The sequence below is a fragment of the Elephas maximus genome, chromosome 15 (genome assembly GCF_024166365.1).
Source record: "Elephas maximus indicus isolate mEleMax1 chromosome 15, mEleMax1 primary haplotype, whole genome shotgun sequence".
Taxonomy (NCBI): Eukaryota; Metazoa; Chordata; class Mammalia; order Proboscidea; family Elephantidae; genus Elephas; species Elephas maximus.
This window is the reverse complement of record NC_064833.1, coordinates 34,923,536-34,948,349: the sequence shown is the minus strand read 5'-3', so window position 1 is coordinate 34,948,349 and position 24,814 is coordinate 34,923,536. Positions and strand designations below refer to the sequence as shown.

The 24,814-nt window shown below is 36.9% G+C and overlaps 1 protein-coding gene across 2 annotated transcripts in view; it reads right to left on the bottom strand.

The window, feature by feature from the left end:
* ANGPT1 (angiopoietin 1) overlaps positions 1-24,814 on the bottom strand; it is a 283,240-nt gene that overhangs the window by 36,878 nt on the left and 221,548 nt on the right. For both annotated transcript variants that reach the window (XM_049854301.1, XM_049854302.1), the window contains exons 6-7: positions 16,198-16,299; positions 7,240-7,406 (exon numbers count right to left, since the gene is read on the bottom strand). In XM_049854301.1, the coding sequence (XP_049710258.1) occupies positions 7,240-7,406; positions 16,198-16,299 (269 nt within the window). The remainder of the gene's footprint in view (positions 1-7,239; positions 7,407-16,197; positions 16,300-24,814) is intronic.

Genomic DNA, 24,814 nt, shown 5'->3' with positions numbered 1-24,814 from the left:
AATTGCTTTATTTAAAGAAATATGTTCACTAAAACTATGCCCTCTTAACATAAAGACTGGGAAACTTTATCTAGTTTTTCTTTCTATACTTGAAATAGTACACTAAATTTATTTACAGCTGGTACTTTAACCTTATGGGGCAGCACTACTCTGTCCTATAGGGTCCCTATGAGTTGGAATTGACTCAACTGCAATGGGTTTTCAGATTAGTTACAATATATTACAATTTTTAGACTGTGCTCTATAAATGTTTGAATTATTAGTAAGGAGAGGGCTAAAGGGACATTGTACTACATCCCCACAACCACTTCAACCAAACTACATGAGCTCCATGTATATATTAGGATCCTTTGGAAGAATTTTCTTTAAATCATCTACTAGTTAAAATCTAGCAGATTTAACTAGATTCAATCTAGCAGATAAACTACCTAATTCTCCAGTTATTGCTACCATGCTCTTTCTCCAACCTCCTCCCAACAAGATACCACCCTCATTGTAATTACATTTCAGTAACTACCTCTAAGTCCTCCAAGGTTTGTTTATAGTGTATCTTTACCCTAAACACATAAACCCAACTTTATCACTTGGTTACATCTTCTAAATCTTTAAGATTCTTCCTTATTCCAGGGAGTCTTTCCTGATACTGACTGTAGATGATGTGATGCACAACCAGATGCCCCCCTTCAGGACTGACGCACTCCTTCCCCAATCTCCTGGGGGTGTTGATGGCTAATGGCTCTAAACTGAGGTCCCTTTTCCAGGCATTGTGATTAAAAGGATCACATCATCCAAGGTCACTGCTGCTTCCTGCAGGCAGTTTGCAATCCAGTGACCGGTCAACACAGGGGTATAAAGGACCCCTTGGCTCAATTCAGTAGGCTCTGGGTGGTGGCATAGTGGTTTAGTGCTATGGCTGCTAACCAAAAGGTTGGCAGTTCAAATCCACCAGGCTATTCCTTGGAAACTCTATGGGGGCAATTCTACTCTGTCCTATAGAATTGCTACGAGTCAGAATCAACTTGATGGTAATGGGTTTGGTTTTGGGTTTTTTGGGATGGTATAAACTGTTAAGTGCTCGGCTACTAATCAAAAGGTTGGCGCTTCAAATCTACCCAGAGGTGCTTCAGAAAAAGGCCTGATGATCTACGTTTGGAAGTTTGCAGGCTAAAAACCCTATAAAGCACAGTTTTACTCTGACACACGTGGGGGTGCCAAGAGTCGAAATCGACTCTGTGGCAGCTGGTTTCTTTCCCGCTCTGCCCGAACTGAGGACACTTTAAAAGGGCTATCCCGGGTCCCGAGCTCGCCTGCAGACTGACTGAGTTCTCCATTATGACTGCACCAGAATCCCACTTCTCCCTCAGCCCAGTCTTGCTTCCTTTACTTGGCCACGAGGATCGATCCTAACAGCGCTGCCCCCTTAGAAATCTCCCTACAATGATTTCCCAGGAAAATGCATCATCCTCACTCTCAGGACAATTTGGATGCCCTTTCTCTCTGCTCCCATAGATCTACGGATCTGATATCCATATTCTATATAAGTCATTAAATGAAATATTATTAAATAACTGTGTGTGCCCCATGAATTAAAGTATTTATAAAGTTCAGAGCAGCTCAAAAAAAAAGATTTTCTAGAATAAAACTGTCTTTACGTATGCACTTGTTTTTCATTTTTCTGGCTTTTCAATTCTTTGAAAAATGATTAAACTTTAATCTCCCTAATAAATACTTAATAACTTTTTATTCTCACAAAAGCTTTCCTAGTCCCAATACATAGAGTTAAATAAATAAACAAATAAAGCACCACTACAACCATAATGTTTTAAAAAACAAAATAAAATAAAAACCATAATGCTTTAAAAAATAGCAGATTAATTATGGGGCTGAGGAGGTGCCAGGGTCTCCTGGAAAGAGCTCGTGAATAGGAATAGGAATCAGAAGGTGTGCAGGTTGTGAAGAAGTCCGACTTCACCATCTGTAAAGCCAACATGGTTTTATCAGTCAGGGTCCACTCAGAGGAACAGAACCATGATGAGTATTATGGAAATAAGGGGCTCATTATACAAATTAGACCTTACACAAAAGTGGGATGAGCTGGAGAAGTACAGGTCTGGAAGGAGGAGGTGGAAGATCAACAGAGGGGTCATTAACATGGACACCTGACATCCTGCTGGGGTGGACAAGCCAGAACTTGCAGGCAATTTGAGAAACCAAGCACTTCTAGCCACAAAAGTGGGACCACAAAGCGGGAGCTTCTAGGAGATCTACAGGCAGCTGTTTCTTCTGTGTAGCTATGTCATCGTGGCGGTGCAGCAAGCATCCGGTGTTGGGACTAGGGCAGCTATTGTTCAGCAGTGCCAGCATCAGGAAGAAAAGCTGGTTGCAAAGTAGAAAGAAGAGAGAGAGGGCAAGCTGTGAACTTCCAGCCACCTATGCCTCTAAGCATCACTGTATGCGATGATGTTCTGAGAGTGTGGCTGCTGCTTCGCTTTCACCTTCTAAATCTCAGAGAGGGTTTCCTTTTGGCTAACACTTAAAGGGAACTACACAAGGAAGAGGATCCTGGGAAATACAGTTCCCACATTAACCAGGTTGAACACAGCACAATCCAGCTACATCTTCGACAAGTCATCTTTTACTCCTATACCTCAGTATTCTTATTTTTAAGTGAGAATAAAATCTTCCCAACATCCTTGCCATTTTGTTATAAAGATTCTATCAGAAAGAATGTGTGAATGTATTTGGTGAATAAATGTCATACAAATGTGAATGATATATAGGGTTTTTGAATTAAATTTTTACCACGACCAAGAAACTTATTACTAATTCAATTTGAAAACCTAGTTATATGTTCGATATTGAAATTTCCCACATTGTCCCAAAATGTCCTTTGTAGATGATTAGTAAGTATTGATTGGACTCATGATCCACTCCAAGTTCACCCATTACACTTGTGGTCATGTCTCTTTAATCATCTTTTACCTGAAACAGTCTTCTAACCCACTACCCATTCAAATTTTTGAAAAGTTCAGGCCAGTTTTCCTCAGAAATGTTTCACCTTCCAGACTTATCTGATTAGTTCTTCATGATTAGCTATAAATTAAACCTTTTTGACAAGAATGCTATATAAATGGTACACCCATTTTATCATACCAGAAGTCACAGAAAGTCAAATTGTCCCATATTTGTTATCCTAGGTTTGATTCACTGGCTAAGGTTTTGTTTTCGCAATAGAGTATGTATTCTCCTAAATGCCATTGAAATGTATGAAGGAGAGGAGAGACTAAGTCAGATTATCTTTTAGCGAAAACATCCCAACAAGAGTGTGGAAGATATATTTGAGAACATCGGGACTGGAGGCAAGAAGGCCTTATAATATCTGGGTGTCAGGTGACAAAGGCCTGGATAATACTACCTCCCTAGAGGTAACAATTTCATAATGATGGTGTGTTATTTTACATGATGTGTTTATCACAACACTCTCACATTATTGTTTTTTTCTTATTTATATTCTCCTGGGTTCTATAGATTTAACTTTCTATCTGAGAAAATCATTTGGAGTTTCCTTAGAGGATAAAAGGAAAATATGTGTATTACACATATATGTTTTAGCTCATCTATCTATTCTCAACATTCACTTTTAATCAGCATGTGTCTAGAGCACAAGAATTTTTTTTTTTTTAACATTAGGCTGATACACTATGACCACAGCTATTGTAAGAGTTTTTAAAACAAAATTTCTGTTAAGATAGAAATTTTTTAAGAAATTTCTCCCAAGAATTCTTAGTTCAACTCGAAAGAGGAAAAATACAGAAAATGTAAAATTACAAAACAAAACCTGTCATGAATTCCATTGTTTTTAATTTCAATGGGAAATTCAGTAACTCTAGGACTTGGGGCAGGTCAATTGATCAAACTCAGTTTCTTCATCCGTAAATTGTGCTTAATAATACCTATCTCAAAAAGTCATTGAGGGATTAAAGGATCAATGTGGTTAGAATCATTCCACAACTTATAAAATACTATACACATGTTAGTAGTAAAACTTTTAATAATTTATCAGAAAGAAGTATCCTTACTCAGAGAGGAAAGAACTGAGTGGAAGAAAAACACTGTGAGGTAACGCTAGATATCTAGAGTTCTTCAGGCCACACATGGAATTGCTGGACTTGGAGAACTAGTACTGGGCATGAGTGATAACATAAGAGAATGCAGGAAATCTTTTCAAGCTTCTGGTTCAGTTCCTTTGACAGCATGAATAACACTTATATGGTGTGGTTGTTTTAAGCTTTCACCAGAGTAGGCGCTATGTTTTAATGAGTTCTAATTTCCCATTTGAAGCCAACGTGAATCATAGACCTAATTGCATGAGTAGGTGATGATGACAGGCTCATTTCTTCCAGGCACTGGCAGAAGGGAGGAGCCAGAGCCACTAGCGCAATTAGGGCAGCATGACAGAGTAGACAGAGTCGAATGTCCCATATTTCAGCCTTTCTCTCTCCTGGGGCAAACTGTTGTATATTTCTGGACCTCACCTTCCCTTCCCTTAAAACCAAAGGTTTGGAATTAAATTATTAAGTTCCTTCTGGCTTTATGGAGCCCTGGTGGCATGGTGGTTAAGAGCTCGGCTGCTAACCAAAAGGTCAGCAGTTCAAATCTACCAGCCACTCCTTGGAAACCCTATGGGGCAGGTCTACTCTGTCCTATGAGGTCGCTATAAGTCAGAATCCACTTGACAGCAACGGGGTTGGTTTTTTGGTCTGGCTTTATAGTTCTGATTCCCAAGGTTCAAAAATATCTCAAGAAAGAAGAATCAGAATCCCAGAGTAGAAGTCTTATCCTAGACTTATTTTTTGGTCATAGGCTCTGGGGCACTCTAAAAGGAGATAAGTGCTCCTTCTTCGTGCAATGCCAGAAAGGCCAACATTCATACTATGCACCCTGAAGCCTGCTGCAGAGGCCAACAATCCTTCTAAACCTGCTCAAACACTCTTCCCCCTAGCATGACCCCAGCCACACACACACAACCACCTATGAAGAACTGAGACATTTTGAAAAGGAACCAAAACAAATTCTTCAGGAGCCTAGAAAAAGACTTGACTAATTACTTGCTAGTCCTATTGTCCGGCTGTCTGACATTAGCCAAGTTTCATGTAGTTTCAAGTTTCATTTACATAAGAGTACCCCTGATGTTTTACAGTGGTTTTTCTTCTTATAAAACTCTCAAAATATTGACCTCCTTGGAAACATTTCTTCTTGGACTCCATTGCATTTTATAAATGTCTCTTCTTTTGTTTCTTGAGTTACCTTTAAGTACATTCCCCTCCCTATGAGTTCATCAACTCTTAGATCCAGTTCTCATCCTCTGTTGGAATGACATCATCATTATTTGCTAAGAAAATGATTATGATGCCTCTAAGGGTTCAATCCCATATGTGACCCATTAAAATAAAATGAGTGTGCCCATGAAAGAGATGCAGGTCCAAACCCCTAAAGAATAGTGCAACTCGAAAAGACAAATAAGCATCAGAAACAGTTGAACTATGATGTGATAGTCACACAGGCTGGAAACAAGTATAAGACTGGTTGCTATCACTGCGTTTTGCTTGAAGCAATGTGCCAACCCTCTAAAGTACAGAATCATGTTTCTAGAAAAGTATGCCAGTTATGAAACACACAATTATGAGAACTTGTCATGTGTCAAGTATTTTATTAATGGATAATGATATAGAAGTAACTAAAAGATATCCTCTATTCTCAAGGAATGCCTACCAGTAACTTAGCAACCTATTTTGTAACAAAAGTGGGCTGTGAGGTCTAAGAGATCTTATCACTGACTGCTAAATTGCCAGTGCCTGGTAGAACATGAGAAGCCTTGGTGGTGCAACGGTTAAGAGCTCAGGCTGCTAACCAAAAGGTCAGCAACAACTTGGAAACCCTATAGGGCAGGTCCACTTTATCCTATAGGGTCTCTGTGAGTTGGAATCAACTGGATGGCAATGGGTTAGTGGAACATGGGGAAGCCCTGGTGGCATAGTGGTTAAGTGCTATGGCTGCTAACCAAGAGTTTGGTAGTTTGAATCCACCAGATGCTTCTTGGAAACTCTACGGGACAGTTCTACCCTATCCTATAGGGTTGCTATGAGTCACAGTCAACTCAACTGCAATGGGTTTTTTTTTTTTTTTTTTTTGGTTTAGTGGAACATGAATCCCTGATGGTGCACTGGTTAAAAGCTTGGCTGCTAACCAAAAGGTCGGCAGTTTGAATCCACCAGCTGCTCCTTGGAAACCCTACAGGGCAGTTCTTCTCTGTCCTATAGGGTTGCTATGAGTATGGATTGACTTGATGGCAATGGGGTTTTGTAGCGGAACACAGAAGTAACACAATATGTGTTTACAGAATGAATTTGTCACACCACATGATGTCTTTAAAAGCAAAAACCAAACCCATTGCTGTCAATTCCAACTCATGTTGACCCTGTAGAACTTTCTCATAGGGTTTCCAAGGAGTGCCTCGTGGATTTGAACTGCCGACCTTTTGGTTAGCAGCCGTAGCTCTTAACCACTATGCCACCAGGGTTTCCATAATGTCTTTAGGTATACGTTCATTTTTTTCTAGGATACAAGCTGCTCTTTGAAAAACCAAAACATCAGAGACTTTTACAGTTAATCGCATAAAAAAAATTGCATAGTTTGTCTATTTTTATATCTGTAAAAACTTACTATACATATGTACATATATATATGTAAATGCCATTATTTAGACTAATTTTTGGCTTTTAGGTTATAGAAAGCTCAAAATTATGCCACTCCTTTCTTTTATGTAAATCATTCAAAAACAAAAATTTACTCTGTTTTGTCATCTTCTTGATAATTTGAAAAAACATAATTTAAGAAAGGTAAATAAAGAAGAAAGTAGTAAAAGAAACTGCTTTGGTAAAAGAGAGAGATTATTTCAAGTGATTGAGTTTGAATCATTTCTGTGGGTTCAGTTTTATATGTATGAATTCACCACACCTCTTTAACAACAATATACAATGCTTGATTTCATTCATCATCCTTTAGAAACTGAGCCAACATCACCACTCAGTCTGTGAAAACTGACATAGGCATAGTCAACTTGATTTTCATTTTGAAGGAGAAATTTCATCATTTCTTTTTTTTTCACACTATGTTCCACTAAAGCTATACAGTGGCTAGATCAAAGGCACTAGAGCACGACATCAAAACATCGCTTACCTATAGTTTTGCTTTTCATTTCCTATGTGGAATCTGTCATACTGTGAATAGGCTCGGTTTCCTTCCCAGTCCATTAACTCAATTCTCAGTGTGTACTGCCTCTGACTGGTTATGGCAAAAATAAATTCATTCCCCAGCCAGTATTCACCAGAAGGATTTCCAAAGCCCTGGGGAAGAAGACAGAAATGCAGCCATTAGTTTGAAGAGAAGCTCTTTTCATGGTTAGCATTTAACAATTTCTCATGGTGTGCAATTCATTTTTACGTATTTTTTTTCAATTACTGACTTCTTTCAATATTTTTCTGTTATGTTTCCTTCCACTAAGGCTAAGCCCAATTCTTACTCTAGCTAAACCTCTGTGATTTAAGTGCTTGTAAATGAGATATATTTGGATTAAATGAATCCGGTTAATACTTTTAATCAGGAAATATGTCTCAATTAACTGCTTCTGAAAATATTTCTAAAATACTGGTTGATGGGATATTTTGAATATAATTTAAACATTTTTCAATAAATATTACCAGGATAGTATCAGGCCAGTTATTTATTAATATTATTACTACTATTGTTGCTGCCACTGTTATTATTATTATTTGGGAGTACAATTATACTCTAAAAATAACTTATATTTGTTAGCAGACCCTTGACTTTTGCAGTTTTAGCATTCTCATTTTTAAATATTAATAGACAAATATGAATATCCATGACTATAATCATTTATAATGTTTCACTGGCATGGATTTGAATTTTGAGGCAAAAGGCTTGCATGAAAGAGCTAGTAAGTGAATCCAGCTGGCTGCTCTGCATCAGAGTATCAATATGGCTTTGTTGTTCTCTCTAAGTATTCAAAACAGTTTGTGGAGGGGAAAAAAGTAGTCCCCAAAAGAAAGATAACTCTCAGTGTTGGCTATGTTAATGATAGAAAAATAAAGAACTCTAAGAAACTGCTGGCATACTAGACTTTGGATATGCACAATGGCTTCGGAAAGTATTCATTGAAAATACTTGACCTTCAAGATAATTCTTGGTCTACATGTTTTCTTACTGACTATGGGCTCCCTGATGATAGACGCCATGTTGTATTTGTAAATCCTCATAGACTAGACTGCTGGAATACACTGAGCACTGTATAAGTGTTTATTGGAAGTTCAAAGAAAAAAGAAGAGCAGAGCAAGGAAGCAAGGAAGGAAGGGACAGACGGAGGGACGGAGGGAAGAAGCAAAATGATATAACACTTTGCAATTAACACTCAGAGAAGTAACCTCAAACCACAATTCTTGTAGGCGATCTGGATGAGTCTAAGGGAAGTGTTTCTGAAAGTGCTCAACTGAATCATAATCACTGGAATTTGGGTTGAAAGCAAATGTTCCTGGCGCTGCACTAAATCAGAATATCTGAGAACAGCCTCATGAATCTGCATTCGAACAAGCTCCCCAATTTGCCCTGTTTTTTTGTTGTTTTTTTTAATCACAGGATAGACTGATGTATTGGAAAGAAGAAATGCTGATTATTTGAGGTTCTCACTAACCAAGGTTTTATTATATCTCAATTAAGAAGAATTATTAGGAAAGCACTAAAACAATCACAAAAACAGCCCTTGTTTTCTTAACGCAGGTGATAAAACTTTGGAAAATCTATGCTTTCTTTCAAATTTAAATGTATACTTAGAATTATCACTACAGTAGAAGCTCTCTCACCTGCTTTTTCCTTTATCCAAGTTAACAAATGAGCAAGTCCTTTCCATTCCTTCTGTAAATTATGTTGATGGCCAGAACATACTAAAAGTACATTAAATATTGCCTTGGCCAACTCAATTGCATGTTTACCAACGGCAAGATATGTTTGTCCCAAACTTGTTTATGCCACTTCTGTTATTGTAATGATAACATTTATAATACCTTAGTAAGTAAGTTAAATATTAGTGGGGAAAGATGGTATTTTTATAAAATCTAACTTAAGTGTTTAGTTTAGCTCAGTAAAAGCAAATCACTAAAAGAAAAATGATGCTTTTGAATTAGGTGTTATTGAGACAACTCTAAAAGACTGGGGAAAATAATGCAGTTCTAGAAGATTCTTTTGTTAGATTGTTTTGCATGTCTCTTTAAGCATGTTCTCTGTTTTAAAAAACCTCAAACTAGACATTGAATGCCTTTCATTATGGGAAAAAGGCTTATGCAAGAACCACTGACCCAGAATTCCAGGCCTTGGCCCTATATTAAAAAAATGTGTAATTTTACATTTAAAGTTAAAATGAAACGTATATAATATATGTAGTCATACTTAAAAATTATGCCCCCATTTAACTTAGCTTTTTTTTTTTAATTATGTTAACACCCTTGATAGCAATTGCACTGGGGATATATTCCTCTGAAGACCATCTACCTGTAGCTCAGAGCAAAAAGATAAGACCCAAAACCCACTGCCGTCGAGTCGATTCCAACTCATAGCGACCCTATATGACAGAGTAGAACCTCCCCATAGAGTTTCCAAGGAGTGCCCGGCGGATTCGAACTGCCGACCTTTTGGTTAGCAGCCATACCACTTAACCATTACGCCACCAAAAGATAAGACTCATTTAAATTAGTACCCCAGTGGATCCTTGCTTTTCTATTCCTGAGATGCTCAAGTCACACTTTGCAAAAGTTTCACAGTGACAGGAAATATTATTACAATTTTAAGGATGTGCTAAGAATTTTACACATTGTTAAGGCAGCCTCATGCTATATACTAGGGAGAAGAACGGACCTTACCTTCTCCAATGCATAAGCAAAAAACCAAAGTTACAGTGGTCTGAAAGCCAAACAATTAGTACTTTCTCAGTTGCAGAAGAAGCCATTGGGAAGAAAAAAGAGTGCTAGGCTTTTCCCGGCATTTCTTCTCAGTTCAGACGTCACAGCGCTCCCTCCAGCTACTTGACAATTCCCACTTCTGGGTAGTTAGTGAGAAGGGATTCAACTATTATACTAAATTGTGAGTAAGGCTGAGAATGATGAAGTGTTAAGTTTTAGGTCACATATTTCCATGCTGTTGAAAGCGTTGTATGGATAAAGCTTTCCGGCTTCCCCAAGGAAAAGTGGAGCATCTCCAACGAAACTTTGAAATGGACGAGCATCAGCGTCATTTCGATCAGAGACTCATCCCATCCCAGCAAGCAGCCTGTACCTCCCCTGAGTGGAGATAAACATCCCTTCCCAAACAGTTTTCTTTATCTGACTGAAAACAGAGAAAGAAGCAACTGAAAAGAAAGCAATGGAATCTTCCTTAAGAAATCAAGATTCTGTTTCATGCACCTTCCCAAAATGCTGCCCATGCAGGCTCTACTGTGGGAGCAAAACGTCTGACTACAATGAATCAAAATGGCTGTCAGAGAGGTAGTGGAGGGAGGAAACCTTCTAATACCAAGTGCCGTGATGCAGAAACAAATGTTTCATCATAAAGATGACAAAAAAGTGAAAGAAGGGGAAATGGGTTCCCACATTAGTAAACTGCCTTTTGGGTAGTTTCTCAAGCAAAACCATGAATCTGAAGCAAAGGACCAAAGGCTTGACTTGGGTTAGTCTCTGCCCCTGATATCTGCTCCAATTTGAACCTTGCTCTGCACATATTTGCTGTGGAACCTTCTACTTTACTTCTAAACCTCAGTTTCCTTATCTACAAAACAAGGATTTAGAAAGTAGCTGCCATATATGGTGCTGTGAGTATGAAACGAGATAATATACCTAAAGCACTTAGGTGAAGGCTGATACATGAAAAGCACTTGACAAAAATCCAGTTATTATTACAGAGGACATATCACAATACATAGTAATTTTCCTGAAAACTACCATGTTTACTTTTTACAATCACGTTCAAAGGAAAGATTTTGATACCATAATTTAGACACATTGTTAACCATATTTTTCTCCTCTGTTTTTTTAATATGGAAACCCTGGCAGAGTAGAGGTTAAGAGTTCAGCTGCTAACCAAAAGGCTGGCAGTTCAAATCTACCAGATATTCCTTGGAAACCCTGTGGGGCAGTTCTACTGTGTCCTATAGGGTCACTATGAGTTGGAGTCAACTCAATGGCAACGCGTTTTTACTGGTTCTTTAATAACAAAGCAAAACACTGAAATTTAACTTAACCTAACACTGACTTAAAATCAGCTTTAAAAGCTACATTTTACTGAAAAAAAAATGCACGCAGAGAAAGACTACTATTCATAAGTTTTTTTCCCAAAACCTAAAGAAATCTTCAATTTCAGTTTATGTTTTTCCAAGTGAATAAAATGATTATCTCCGATACTTCATTTATTTTGTCTGATAACGCTCGTAGAAGGTGTTGTCTTTTATAGATGAAATAAAATTGAAAGCAGACACAGTCCATGTGTCCCATGGGTTTCATCTCTTTTCATACAAATGATTAAAGAAAACAGATAAAAAGTCAGTGTTACTGAGATGTGGCTTTCCAAAGGTGCTTTAAGAGACAATTAAATTCCTAATCTCCAGTAACTGCTGAGAGACTCAATACAAGAAATATTGAAACAGTTATTTACTTCAGCATTTTTAGTTTCTTGTATATTTTTCTCCTTTTAATAAGAAGATATTAAAATGCAGTTGAAAGTTTGCTCTTAATTTCACTTAGAAATGAAAGACTCCTAGAAGTATGGTGCTTAGATTGAAACATTTGTGTCAATAGGAAGTTCTGTTTATGAGGGTAATTGTTTCCAAAACAAAGCCAGATTGTCTACAGGGCATTAGTCACTGCCTACTATAAAGTTGGACCATTAGGGTACTATTTGAAAGGCCTAGCTTCATTGGGCTTTATATGTTTAAGTACTGCTAAGTGTTATTGCTGGAGACCACTAAATGGTATTCTCTTGGCTTGAAGGAGCTAATATAGTTCCTAAGTGCCTCATTAAAGAGCCCACTGCAGACTTCCCTTTCAGCAAACATCTTTATAAATCCATAAACTAGATTTTCTTGAATTTCCTCATGAGGAAAGTTAAGTGAAAACAAAGATCAGGTGAAAGACTCTACCGGCTAGAAGGCAATGTTAGGAATCAAATAAATTGCAAACTTTTCACACTCAGAAAGGTATAAAAATAGTAAGTATAATATATATTTGTAATTTCTGGAAACCTTATGAGGTAAGAGGCAGTGCATAGACACTAACCAGTATAAAGGAAAGGAGAGAGGAAAGGCAGAGAGGGAGAGATGAAACTATACTCGATGCCTGATGAAGAAGTATAGTGTCTTACTCTTGTTAGTTGCTGTTGAGTTAATTCTGACTTATGGTGACCATGTGCAGAGTAGAATTACTTCATAGGGTTTTCAAAGCTGTCAACTCTCAGGAACAGATTGCCAGGCCTGCCTTCCAAGGTGCCTCTGGGTGGGTTCAAACCACCAACCTCTCACCTAATAGTCGAGGGCTTAACCATTTGCCACACCCAGGGACTATAGTGTATTGGTGTATATCATAGTAGATTAGTCAAGATTGAGAAGGAAGTGGTATATGCCAAGAAGTTCTTGTTTTCCCAAAGAATGTGCACCCTAAACTGAACAGTGAGAACCAGCTCTTCTGACACAGGGAACAGAAGTGAAAGTGATTGATAAGAAATGGCACAGGAAGTCCATGTCCACTCTTGGTGGAGTTATGGTATTTTGTGTTTAGGTGAAAGAAAAGCTCTGGAGGAAACAACTGAAACACTTTCTACCATGTGTTTTGGTAAACATTGTTGTAGCATATGACAAATTCTTTTAATTAAAAAATCACTGGACTCATTTTTGCCATAATGTTTCAGAATTTTAGAGTCTTTCTTATTTAAAAAAGGGAGGAATAGGGTCCATAAGAGCTATGATTAAAAAATAATGCCAGTTCTGTTTCAATAACATAAAAAGAACTGTTTAAAAATAGATGTATTTGGTAAACACTTAAAAGACATGAATCACTTCCATATTTCACATGTTAGTCTCTCTTACTTAATGTGCCTTGCTAGCCAAGGCAGCAGATGTTTATAGCTAATAATTCACCATTTTGAAAATTCACCATAATGACAACTTTACATTTGTTTTTCTGTTATCATTAGTAGTAATAATAATGTATCGCAGGTTTGCCTGGATCTATACCTGTGACTTGATTCTCAGATGGCCTCTTTACATCCTATTTTAATAGTGAAAATAACCATAAGTTAAGGTGGTTCACAAAAACAATTTTTTCTTGCAGAGTTAAGTAAAACTTTTTCAGTCTTTGATGTTTTAATCTTGGATAATAATAATAAAAAAAACTCACTGTGTGCCAAGTACTTTACTTATTTCTAATCCTCGCAACATCCCTGCAAGGCAGGCAAGGTGTTACCATCCACTTTTAACTAGCAGAACGCTGAAGTATGGGTTAAGTAATTTGCCAAAGATCATTCCACTAGTAAATGGCAGAGTGAAGACTCTAACTGCTAATACAGACATCATTCAAGGTCCTCTTTTAGAATTTGGATTATCTTTTTCTATATATATTAGAATCATGTATGTAGAAAGAGGCCTTAGAATCAATTCTAACTTTCTGGTTCTCTATAATATTCCTAAAAGATGGTGATTTGGCTTCTACTAAGGTATATGCACTGAAGCAAGGGCCTTACCACCTAATGTTCATTTCCTGGTTGGACAGAATTAATCATTAGAGAGTTATCTACAGACTTAGTCAAATTTTGCCTCTGGAACATTTCTCCGTTCATTATGAATCTGCCCTCCAAAGCAATGGTTCTCAAACTTTAATACACCCATGAGTCACTTGGGGATCTTGTTAAGACGCAGATACTGACTCAGTAAGCCTGAGGCTGAGCTTGAGAACCTGCCTGTTTAATAAGCTCCCAGATGGTGCTCGTCCCTGGACTATACTTTTAGTAGCGCCCACTTCCACTCAATCAATTCAAATAGCTACCAGACAAGTTCATGCCTGAATTAGTTTTTCTCCAGGTTAAATAGCTTCAATTATTCACTCCTTCAGATATGGTTTCCAGATTCCTCCCATTCTGCTTGTACTCTCTAGGATGAGTTCACTTGGTTGAAAACCCCCAAACTGAAAGCATATTGATGTAGCCAGACCATGGCAAAGGCCAGTGAGTTGTGCATTTTTGTGACCTAAAAACTACGATTAATGTAGATTGAGTGCACTAGCCCTTGTTTTTTAGTAGCCAAAACATGAAATGAGCTTATCGTCAAATAAATCTTTCTATCTTTCAAATACTAGGTTCTTGAGCTAGTTTGTCACCTTTATCCTGTATTGCCACAGTTAATTTTCTATATTTTTTATCTAGGTGAAATACTTGACATTGATCTCTGTTGAATTCTATTTTGTTGGCTACCTGTCTATGTTAATGCTTTATTAAACACATCAAGATTCCAATTTTGTGTAACTCTAAACTTTACTAATCTGCTTTCAGAGTATTCAACTAAGTATCTGACAAAAATGTAGAGGCAGAAGCACCATGAAAGATGTTCATTCATCTATTAAAACCTGCTGTTTACTGTTGTTCAATCAACTCAGAATCTACTGATGGGTGAACTGTGATGCTGGCCAACCAAAATTTTTAGATGCTGTTTCCAAAATAACCAAGATAGAACTTGGGCTAGTACAGCACTTCTCTTCACCTTTTTGTTTGCTTTCTGAATGTGGAATTTGTCAAAAAGCCAATAAGGAATCATACAGAAGCTTTTGACTTAAAGAATGAAAATTAGTCCAGAAATGGAGATCCTGCTCCATTACGATGCCTTGGCATTGTCAGCAGGTTTTAATAGTTAATATCAAGGAGTGATAGTGGTGCAACAGTTAAGTAGCTTGGCTGCTAACCAAAAGGTTGGCAGTTCAAATCCATCCAGCAGCTCTGCGGGAGAAAGACCCCGTCATCTGCTTCCATAAAGATAACGGCCAAGAAAATCCTCTGGGGCAGTTCTACTCTGTTACATGGGGGTGGCTATGAGTTGGAATTGACTCGATGGCACCCAACAACAACAACAATCATAGTCATTAACTATGCTGTGGGATTATTTCATCCATCAGGTATTTTCTTAGAAAAGCCAATTTCCCTAATCTCAGTTTCCTCTTAAAATGATAATAGTATTAGCTACTGCATAGATCTGTTATTTCATATATATGTATATATATATATATATATATATATATATATACACACACACATTTAAGAGTTTATGTATAGGGTACTTAGCACAGGATTTGTCACATCTTAAGTATTAAAAATTTTTTTTAAGTATTAAAAATGTTTCCTATGATGATGATGTTGATGATGATGACATCTATTGTTTTTTGGGGACCCCCTAATGAACCATGTCTCCCAGTTCACACTCTTGTCTTCTCACCTTCAATCTGGGCTGGCCCTGTGATCAACTTTCATCAATGCAGTGGGCATGACACTGTGCCATTTCTGGGTCTAATAAGCCTCTTAGACCTGGGAGTTTCTGCTTCTGTGCTAGGTTCCATGTAAGAAATCTGACTACCTTGTATCACCATACTGTGAGAAGCCCAACCTAGTCATGTGGAAAAGTCACATGGAAAGGCCACATGGAAGAGCCAACAACAACTTGCCAGTTATGTGAGTAAGGCAACTTTTAGTACCCTCTCTGCACCACAGCCTGCAGCCCTGAACAGCCCTGTTCTTGCACCAGGGCTTGGATCTGAGTTCTAGCTGCCTCCACCCCCATTCAACTAGGAACCAAGTCCAAACAATACACCACAGTTCACCAAATAATTTCAGTACTACGTTTTTCTTTCTGATGCTCATATGGAAATAATTTACTGAAAATGATTTATGAGTGTTGTGTGTCTAATGAAAATAATGCCACTAATGTATCATTTTATGTTTAAAATAACTCAAAGACACCTAAAATTACAAGAGTTTATCATATAGTGTGGTAAAGATAACTTTATGATAAAACATCAAAAACTACTATAAATTCTTCCATCTTACCATTTTATATTCCTTCCAGCCTCTTTGGAAATCCAGACTTCCATCCTCGCGATGTTGTATTACAGTCCAACCTCCCCCACTAACATCCATATTGCAAAATACCTAGCAGACAAAGGGAAAATAAAGGCAAGTGGCAATTATGTCTATTTTAAAGAAATATGCATTAGATACATTTCAAAATAGAAATAGGTAGCAAGGCAATTAGATTAAAAAAAAAAGAATAAAAGTACTATGTTGCAAAATGTTAATTTAGACATCTTACTGGTTATTTCTTCTTAGACTCACATTTGAGTTATTTCTGATTAAATTCCATCTATGGTGCATAAACTATAAAATTTTAAGTCAGTCAGCTGAAATTTAAGTCTCAGACTGTAAAACACTTAAAAAATGTACCCAGTAACCCAGTGCAAATGTAGTCAAATGGAAATAGGCACTTGTGTATGCTCAATTAAAAAAAAGTGCTACTAAAGTTGCCATAATTACAGGTCATTTTATTGCCAAAACGTAAGACTAGAGATGTTAAAATATTTAATAAATTGAAATGGCAATACAATAAGGATTTTGGAAAATAATATTTTTAAAAATCACATGTGACTATACTATATATTTCATAGCAAATTACTTCCTATACACTTACATATTACAATAGTTATTCTTGATGCTCAGCATTGCATTAGAGGCAAAACTTGGTCCCCAGCATATGGGGAACACATTAGTTGCACGAATTTTAGTCATGAGCAATAAGAGAATATGACATACTGTGTTTCTTCTGACTGTGACATTTCTTTCCCGTATGGGAAAGTTATCCAAATCTTTTAAAGACTTATGCTTATTTCAATTACCCTAAATACAATAGTATTTATTTAGAAATGGAGCCATTTCCCCCAGAGTCCACCCAAGGAGAGAAACATATCTATAATGGGATTATCTTCAGAAAACAATCACTGTAACCGATGTAGCAGGATGTGGCAGCTTGATTATTCAAGGGCCTGGCTATGGGGAACACCGTTCCCCAGGCAAATGAATACTCCAGCATTTTGGAAGTTGGCTAAAGGCATGGATGTCAGGCAATAACAGCAGGCACAGAGCTAAGCACTAATTAAAGGAAAAATCTCAAATGTTCTCCCTGAGGCACTATATCTGGAGCACAATTGGCTAAAGCAGTGGCAAGAACTGTCACTCAAAGGACAAATTGTCCACATGCTGCCTCAGATTGAAAGGAACTATGAGATACATGCCTATTTGTGAACATATAAAACAGGCCAGATGATCGCCTGAGGGCTCTCCTCTAATTTAACAACAGCCACTCACCAGTATGTCTTCATCATTCCTAGGAATTGCCCCACCTCTGAGATTATAAATTTGCAATTCCCCTCCCTGTCCCAAGCTTCCTCCTCTTTTTGTCCTCAACTTAACCTCTGGCTAGTCTTTGGTCTTTCTAAATTTTAACTTATTCATCCATTTTTTTTTTTTTTTTCACTCGACAAGCACTTTCTGGTACCTATTCTGTATTATGGAATTGGTGGTTAAGAGCAGTAGTTAAAAACATGGCTGCTAGCCAAAAGGTTGGCAGTTCAAATCTACCAGCCGCTCTTGGACCACATGGGGCAGTCCTACTCTGTCCTATAGGGTCGATATGAGTTGGAATTGACTGGACAGCAATGGTTTTTTTTTTTTTTTTTTTTTTGGTATTCTGCATTACAACTGGAGATATTATGATGAGTAAAATATGGATCATGTCCTCAAAAGCTTAAATGTTTCAATACTAATTGTTTCTGCAACATTAAAGAGACAAAGGAGTCCACAATTTTCAACTCCAGTGATCTGAAGAGTGATAGAGACAGTGATCTAAAGGAGAAATTAAAGAGCGCTAACACGTGACAGACCATGGTTGACCATGGTTTTGGACACTTAGAGTTCAAGGTGGAGCCCTGGTGGCACAGTGGTTAAGAGCTCATACTACCAACAAAAAGGTTAGGAGTTCAAACCCACCGGACACTCCTCAGAAACCCTATGGGGCAGTTCTACTCTGTCCTATAGGTTTGCTATGAGTTGGTATTGAGTCGATGGCAATGGGTTTAGAGTTTGGGGTAGCACACACCCATAAAAGGGGATGTTTATGAAGCATAGTTCTACTCTAAGATGCAAGGGATCCCTACGAGTTTGAATCAAGTGGCTTATCATTATTATTATTTATTGAGCAGTTACAGAGGATCTTGGAGGTAGACCAAGAGTAAGAATCTGGATGGGAGAATAAGAGAATAAAAAAGGAAGAGCCATTATCAATGCTATGCTTGCTAAATGCCAAATAATTTCAATTATTAACAAGCATTTTCTAATTTAATCTCAACATCCCTAGGTATGATTATTATTCCCATTTTACAGGTGAAAAACCTGAGATTATTACAGTAATTCACTAACGGTTACCCTTAAAATAAGTATTGGATCCACGATTTGAACTTCATGTCTACCTAATTCCAGATTCACATATTTGAAAGCAGTATTTGATGAAATTGAAAATGGAAGAATTATTTAAAGAAGTAAAGACAAAAGTAGAAAGAGTGGGTGGATTCCAGAACGAAGTTTAGCGAACAACTGATAGAGACAAAACCCATCAGTAACTTTTATGTAGGCAGGGACTTTATTTGCTACTGTCCCTAGTGCCTAGAATGATGCCTAGCCAATGGTAGCTACTAAATAAACATGTGTCTGATGAATAGAGATGGAATAAGGAAATCTGAAGTAGAAAAACTAGACTAATGGAGTTCAAGGAAAGTTGGAGATGGATTTTAAGTTGGGGAAATGATTAACTTAATCAAATGTTCCAGAGAAGTCCAGATGAATAAAGATTAAGAAAATGCCCACTTATATCTGAAGAGAAGGAGCCATTAGTGACCTTGAGGAAAGAAGGTGAAGGTTTGTTCTGTGAATAAAATCCAGATGGTGCAGCTTGAAGCAGACATAGGTGGTGGTGAAGCAGGAGAAGTGGCCCAGGTGGGACATTCACTGGGGACGTTTAAATCGATGCACGGGAAGTGAAAATGCCAAGAAAACATTTTGTGTAAATCATTTTATCCTGATAAAACATTTTACCCTGATAAAACATTTTATCCTGACTTGACTAGTTAATTCAGAATACTTTTTTTTTTTTTTCCAGATTTTCATTTCCTAATGGACACTGATTGCCTCAAAGTTTGCCGAACTGCGTTTGGAAAGCTATAAAGTCCAGTTAAATACTCAGGGAAAGGACTCACCACATTTGTGAATATAGAGGATGTGGAGAAAACCATGCCGTACAGTTTTATTATTATTATTATTGTTATCTATGTTATTAAAATTCTGTGCATTTAAAGTTTTAAAGTCACTCACACACACACACACACACACACACACACACAAGAATGACAAAGTTCCTTTCAGATAGAGCCATCCATGACTTGTAAACGTTAAGATGTGCTGAGAGTGCATCTTAAATAGAAACTCAGAGAAAGTCAGAGTTACATAACAGAAATTACCCAGGCTGGAAACTGAAGGCACAGAGATGTTAAAGGGTTGACAGTTACTCAACATTTCTTAATAAGACTCAATAATAAGAGCAAGAATAACAGCTGCCATTTGTAAAACATGGACACAATTGAGCTGAATAGTATATTGGTTAGGAGTGTGGACTTGGGTGCTAGACTGCCTGGGTTCAAATCCTATGTCTTCTCTCTGACTCTACCTTTTAAGGTTCTTATAGAGATTAAATTACTATGTTGAGTGTACAGTTTTTAGAATAGTGTCCAACACTTAATAAATATTCTCATTACTTTGTTATACATGAGACATAAATTTCTTCAGCAACTTTATAAGGGAGATAAGAGAGCTCCTATATTATAAGAGAATAAATTTAGGTTCTGAATGGCGAGCCAAGTTCACACAGCTAGTAAATGGCCAACCTGGGAATGCACTAGAATGTCTCTCTAACCCTTAGCACTATGCTGAAGGAGAGAGGCTGTGTAAGGGCTTATCAGACTGCATGGCCTGAAAGTGTAGTTAAAGTCAACTGAACAGTATAAGTGGCAGAGAGACTTCGATATGGAATCGCATTTTATGATCAGTACTTTCTAGGTTTGTTAACATGATAGTAGATGGGGCTTAATTTTTAATAATAAAAAATGGCTATTTTCTGAATTTTTCAATAATCAGTATTTTTAAAGAGATTTGGGTTAATAAGGAATCAAATCAGTTTGCTCAATTATAGCTATGAGTTTCAATGTAACCCTCTAGTACTTTATAACGGGTGTCTGTGAAAATCACCTCAATATCCAGTGACTTAAACATGGAAGAGTGAGGTAGATTATAATAAAAGAAAGATACCTCTGACTTCTGTAAAATAAAATGACAAGATATTTTCTAAGAGTCTATTAAGTCTAAGTACTAAGATTTGGGGGGGGGGCACATATCTATATGACTTAATTTTCTTCAAGGCATCTTTTTCTCCCTCATTTTATTATGATTTGTATGGTATTTATCTAACTGCTGGTTAGGGGTTGCAGCAAGGCATAATAGAAAAAAGAATGGGCTATGTAATGAGGGGCACTTGTGTGGCCGATTAGCCACTTGCTGGCTGTGTTAATGAAGTAACTCCACAAGAAATATTTTGCCTGTTGATGCCTCAGTTTCCTCATCTCTTAGCTATATAGGTGAGATTATATGTATTTATATTATGCACTATTTACTGCATGCATATATTACAATATCTCATGTAATATATTATAATTCATTTTTATATATGGCATTGTATATCAAACCAAAACCTGTTGCTATTGAATCAATTCCGATACACAGTAACCCTATAAGACAGAGTGGAATCGCCCGATACAGTTGCCAAGGAGCAGCTGGTGGATTCAAACTGCTGACCTTTTGCTTAGCAGCCATATCTCTTAACCACTATGCCACAGGCACTGCGTATAGCTTATGCTATTTACAATTTATTACAAATAATATGGAATATGTAAAACCAAAAATATGTAGAAGTACAATAAATTTTCCCTTTTTGTAAATATTACAAACTTCTAGTTAATAATATTAACATCACTAATCTTTTGGCACCCTAGTTTTTTTTTTTTTATGTATTTACGTTTAAAAAGTTGGGTTTATGCTAGCAAAAAAAAAAAATAGAAAAAACAAAACACTGTTGATTCTAGTGAGAAGAAAAACAAAAAGCCTATGCCTAGTAGATGAAGAAAGTTCAAGAAAATAAATGGTCATTTTCAGAAAGATTTGAGACATGAAAGGATTTGAAAAGTTCTTTGCCAATATTGTATGGTCTGTGATATCTGGCGGTATCCTTCCTGTGGGCAAAGGCCTCACTACATTTTCTATGCCTGTTACATTTATTGATCCCATGACTTGGGCTTAACTCTATCCAAGAAAAGACTGAACTGGCTCCTATCCCAGGCAAGGTCAAAGCTTTCAAGCATTAAACACCTTTTAACATAATACGGAGGTTTAAACCCAAACAAAAAGGGGAAACTTGATTCACATTGCTCTTATGCTTTTATGTTCTATACAAGCTGGAGTGATTAGGCTTGCGGATGTTGTTTTTCCATAACTTTAAATGAAAAAGGCTCAATACGTTATAGGTTTTTTTCCAAGAATTAGAGGAATTACGTGTTCAGTAATACATTTTTAATACTTTACAGTAAGAAGAGTTAGGATTTAATGGTTTATCTTTTTGGATGAAACTATGCTTACCTACAGGGCATTTGGTTTTAGACACTTATGAAATAAAATAAAAAGTATTGTTTCCTACCACCATGCATTGAAGGGAATTCAGGGAAGAATATAACTATAACATAAAAAATAAAACATAAATATACAAATGACTCAATTCTCATTTTCTAACTGCTTAAAAAATTAAATAATCCTAGAAAACTGCCTCTGACTTCCAAATCACATTTGAAAAGATAACACTTCTATAACTTTTGCAGACATTGCTTTTTTGACATGTAACAATGTCAGTCAGGACAATAATTGTTTAACAATTCCGTTCTACCTGCAACTCTGCCTAAAAAATCAATGTTTTCCCATTAGTATTTAGTTTTTGCCAGTTGTCTTAAATAATCCAATTTAATTAATTGGTCCACATCCCAAATCAGAGATATTTGATTTTATTTATGTATTTGTTCCTTTGTTTGTAGGCTTACCTCCAGTCTCTTATACTTCCTAGAACTTCCGAAAACATTACAATGACCAAAGCTTTTGCTAAGCAAATCCAAGGGTAGCACCAAACTTTATTATCTAGGAAACACAATTTACTTGGAGGTCTTATTTTCCTTTTTATAAGATTGAGAGAATAGGAATGATTCATCTCAAAATGGGGGAAGTAATGAGATTACAGGGATGGAAGAGAGTAGGATGGAGTATAATGAGAACGCGAACTGATTTTACATGATTTTCTGAGAGTAAGCCTTTGCCTGTGTTACTCATGTATTCCACATGTGTTTTCTGCTCCATGGGCAACAGGTGTGTATTCAAAAATTATGAATGGTGCCGTTTCAACCATCACTAGTATAATTATCCTGTTTAGCCCCCCTGATTAAGAAGGTGTTGTCTAGATCTAGACTACTTGGGGTCAAATTCTGTCTTCAATATCATTAATGACGTGACTAGGGCAAGTTACTTTTCTAAAATAGGGTTAATGGGAGCACCTATCTTACAGGGTTTTTGGAAAGAGTAAAAGCATGGGTACATCTAAAGTGCTTGGGATAGAACCTGGCAAAATGTAAAGGCTCAATATATGTGAACTGCTGAATTAATCAGTCTCTGATTTACTTCGGGGAATCAGTACAGCTTTGGTTCTTACTAATGCCATGCTACATGATTATAATAAGGAATTTGACAGAAAAAGTCTAAAGATCTTTCTTCATAATAGAAAAATATTACTACCTGTGAGAGAATCCATGATCATAAAATTTTCCTTTAATAAATAATAATTACCACTTAATACTACATAAATAAACAGTAAATAAATAAAACAAGAATACAGGCATCAAAGTCCAAAAGAAGAACAAAGTTTTTCCCCCTTTAGCTCTCTAATCATTTCTCTTCTCACCATGCTCTGCTACTATTCTGAACAAAACTATATCTAATGATAGTCCTGATGAGATGACCTGTGAACTTCTCCATCTTCCCTCTGCAGAGCCGTGGGGGCTACTTCCATAGTGGTAAAATTTGCCTCTTACAGGCCTGTACTGATATGACTGTTAATGTGTTCAGGCCCAAATTTTGAACATTTAATCCAGTAGATACTTGACATTTGTTGATTTAATATTTTAAATTTAATTTATTCAAAAAACAACTCTGAAGCTCCATGATATACAAAATCTAATTTTACCAAGGTGTAGATTTAAATTGTGCTATCTTGATAAGACCCACGCAGCGGGGAGTCACCTTACTAGGGACGACACAGCATCTGCATCTCGAAACGTTTTGAAATAGAGTAATAATTATACCTGAATCAACACTCATGGAATGATCAAAACTTTATTTGGGGAAAAATGTCTCCCACCTGAGGAAAGCCAAGTGTTGTACTGGTGATAGAGAGAAAAGGAAATTAAGAGTATAAACGTTCTCAATTTGAAAACTTGAATTTTTTTTTTTTTTTTATTTTTAGATCCATAGAACCATTAGGTCTCTAAAAGGAGGAAGTCACTTAATATTTCTCATTAGCTTTATTTTTATACTCAAGATATAAGCTAAGGAAGAACTGACAATAATTTAGGTTTTTTTTTTTTTTTTTTTTTTTACAGGTCCTAGATGGCACTGTAGGTAAGTTATAAAAACTAAAATAAAAAACCCAAACCAGTTGCCCTCGAGTTGATTTTAACTCATTGCCTCCCCATGTGTGTGTGAGGGTAGAACTGTGCTCCAGAGGGTTTTCAATGGCTGATTTTTCAGAAATAGATTGCTAGACCTTTCTTCTGAGGTGCCTATACCAGAAAAAAAAAAAAAACCCAGTGCTGTCGAGTCGATTCTGACTCATAGAGGTGCCTATAGGTGTACTCAAATCTCTAAACTTTCAGTTCGCAGCTTAGCTCTTAACTATTTGCACCACCCAGGGACTCCTAGGTAAGTGATAAACCAAAAACCATACCTGCTGCCGTCGAGCCGATTCCGACTCAAAGTGACCCTACAGGACAGAGTAGAACTGCCCCAAAGGGTTTCCAAAGAGAGGATTTGAACTGCTGACCTTTCTAGTTAGCAGCCGTAGCTCATAACCACTGTTTAGTTTGGCTCCAATCCCCTTCCCCAGGGCAGTTTCTGACATATTTTCTATATTATGTGTATGGTGTGTAAGTGTGGGTATGAGTGAGTGTGTGTGTGTGTGTGCATTAAATATAATCCTTAAATATGAATTTAGAATATCAAGCAAAGTAAGAAAGCTTCCTGTCATTTGATATGAGTGATTTAAGGGGTCTTCCCTAAAATAAGTTACTTCCCCCCCTCATTCCCACCCTAGCTATTGTTGTGCCTTTACAGTTACTTTTTCGGTTGTTTGGTTTTTTTAATGCCATAGAACACTTGATTCAATAAGATCTTGCACAGAAGCCCAAAATAAAAAATAGCTGAC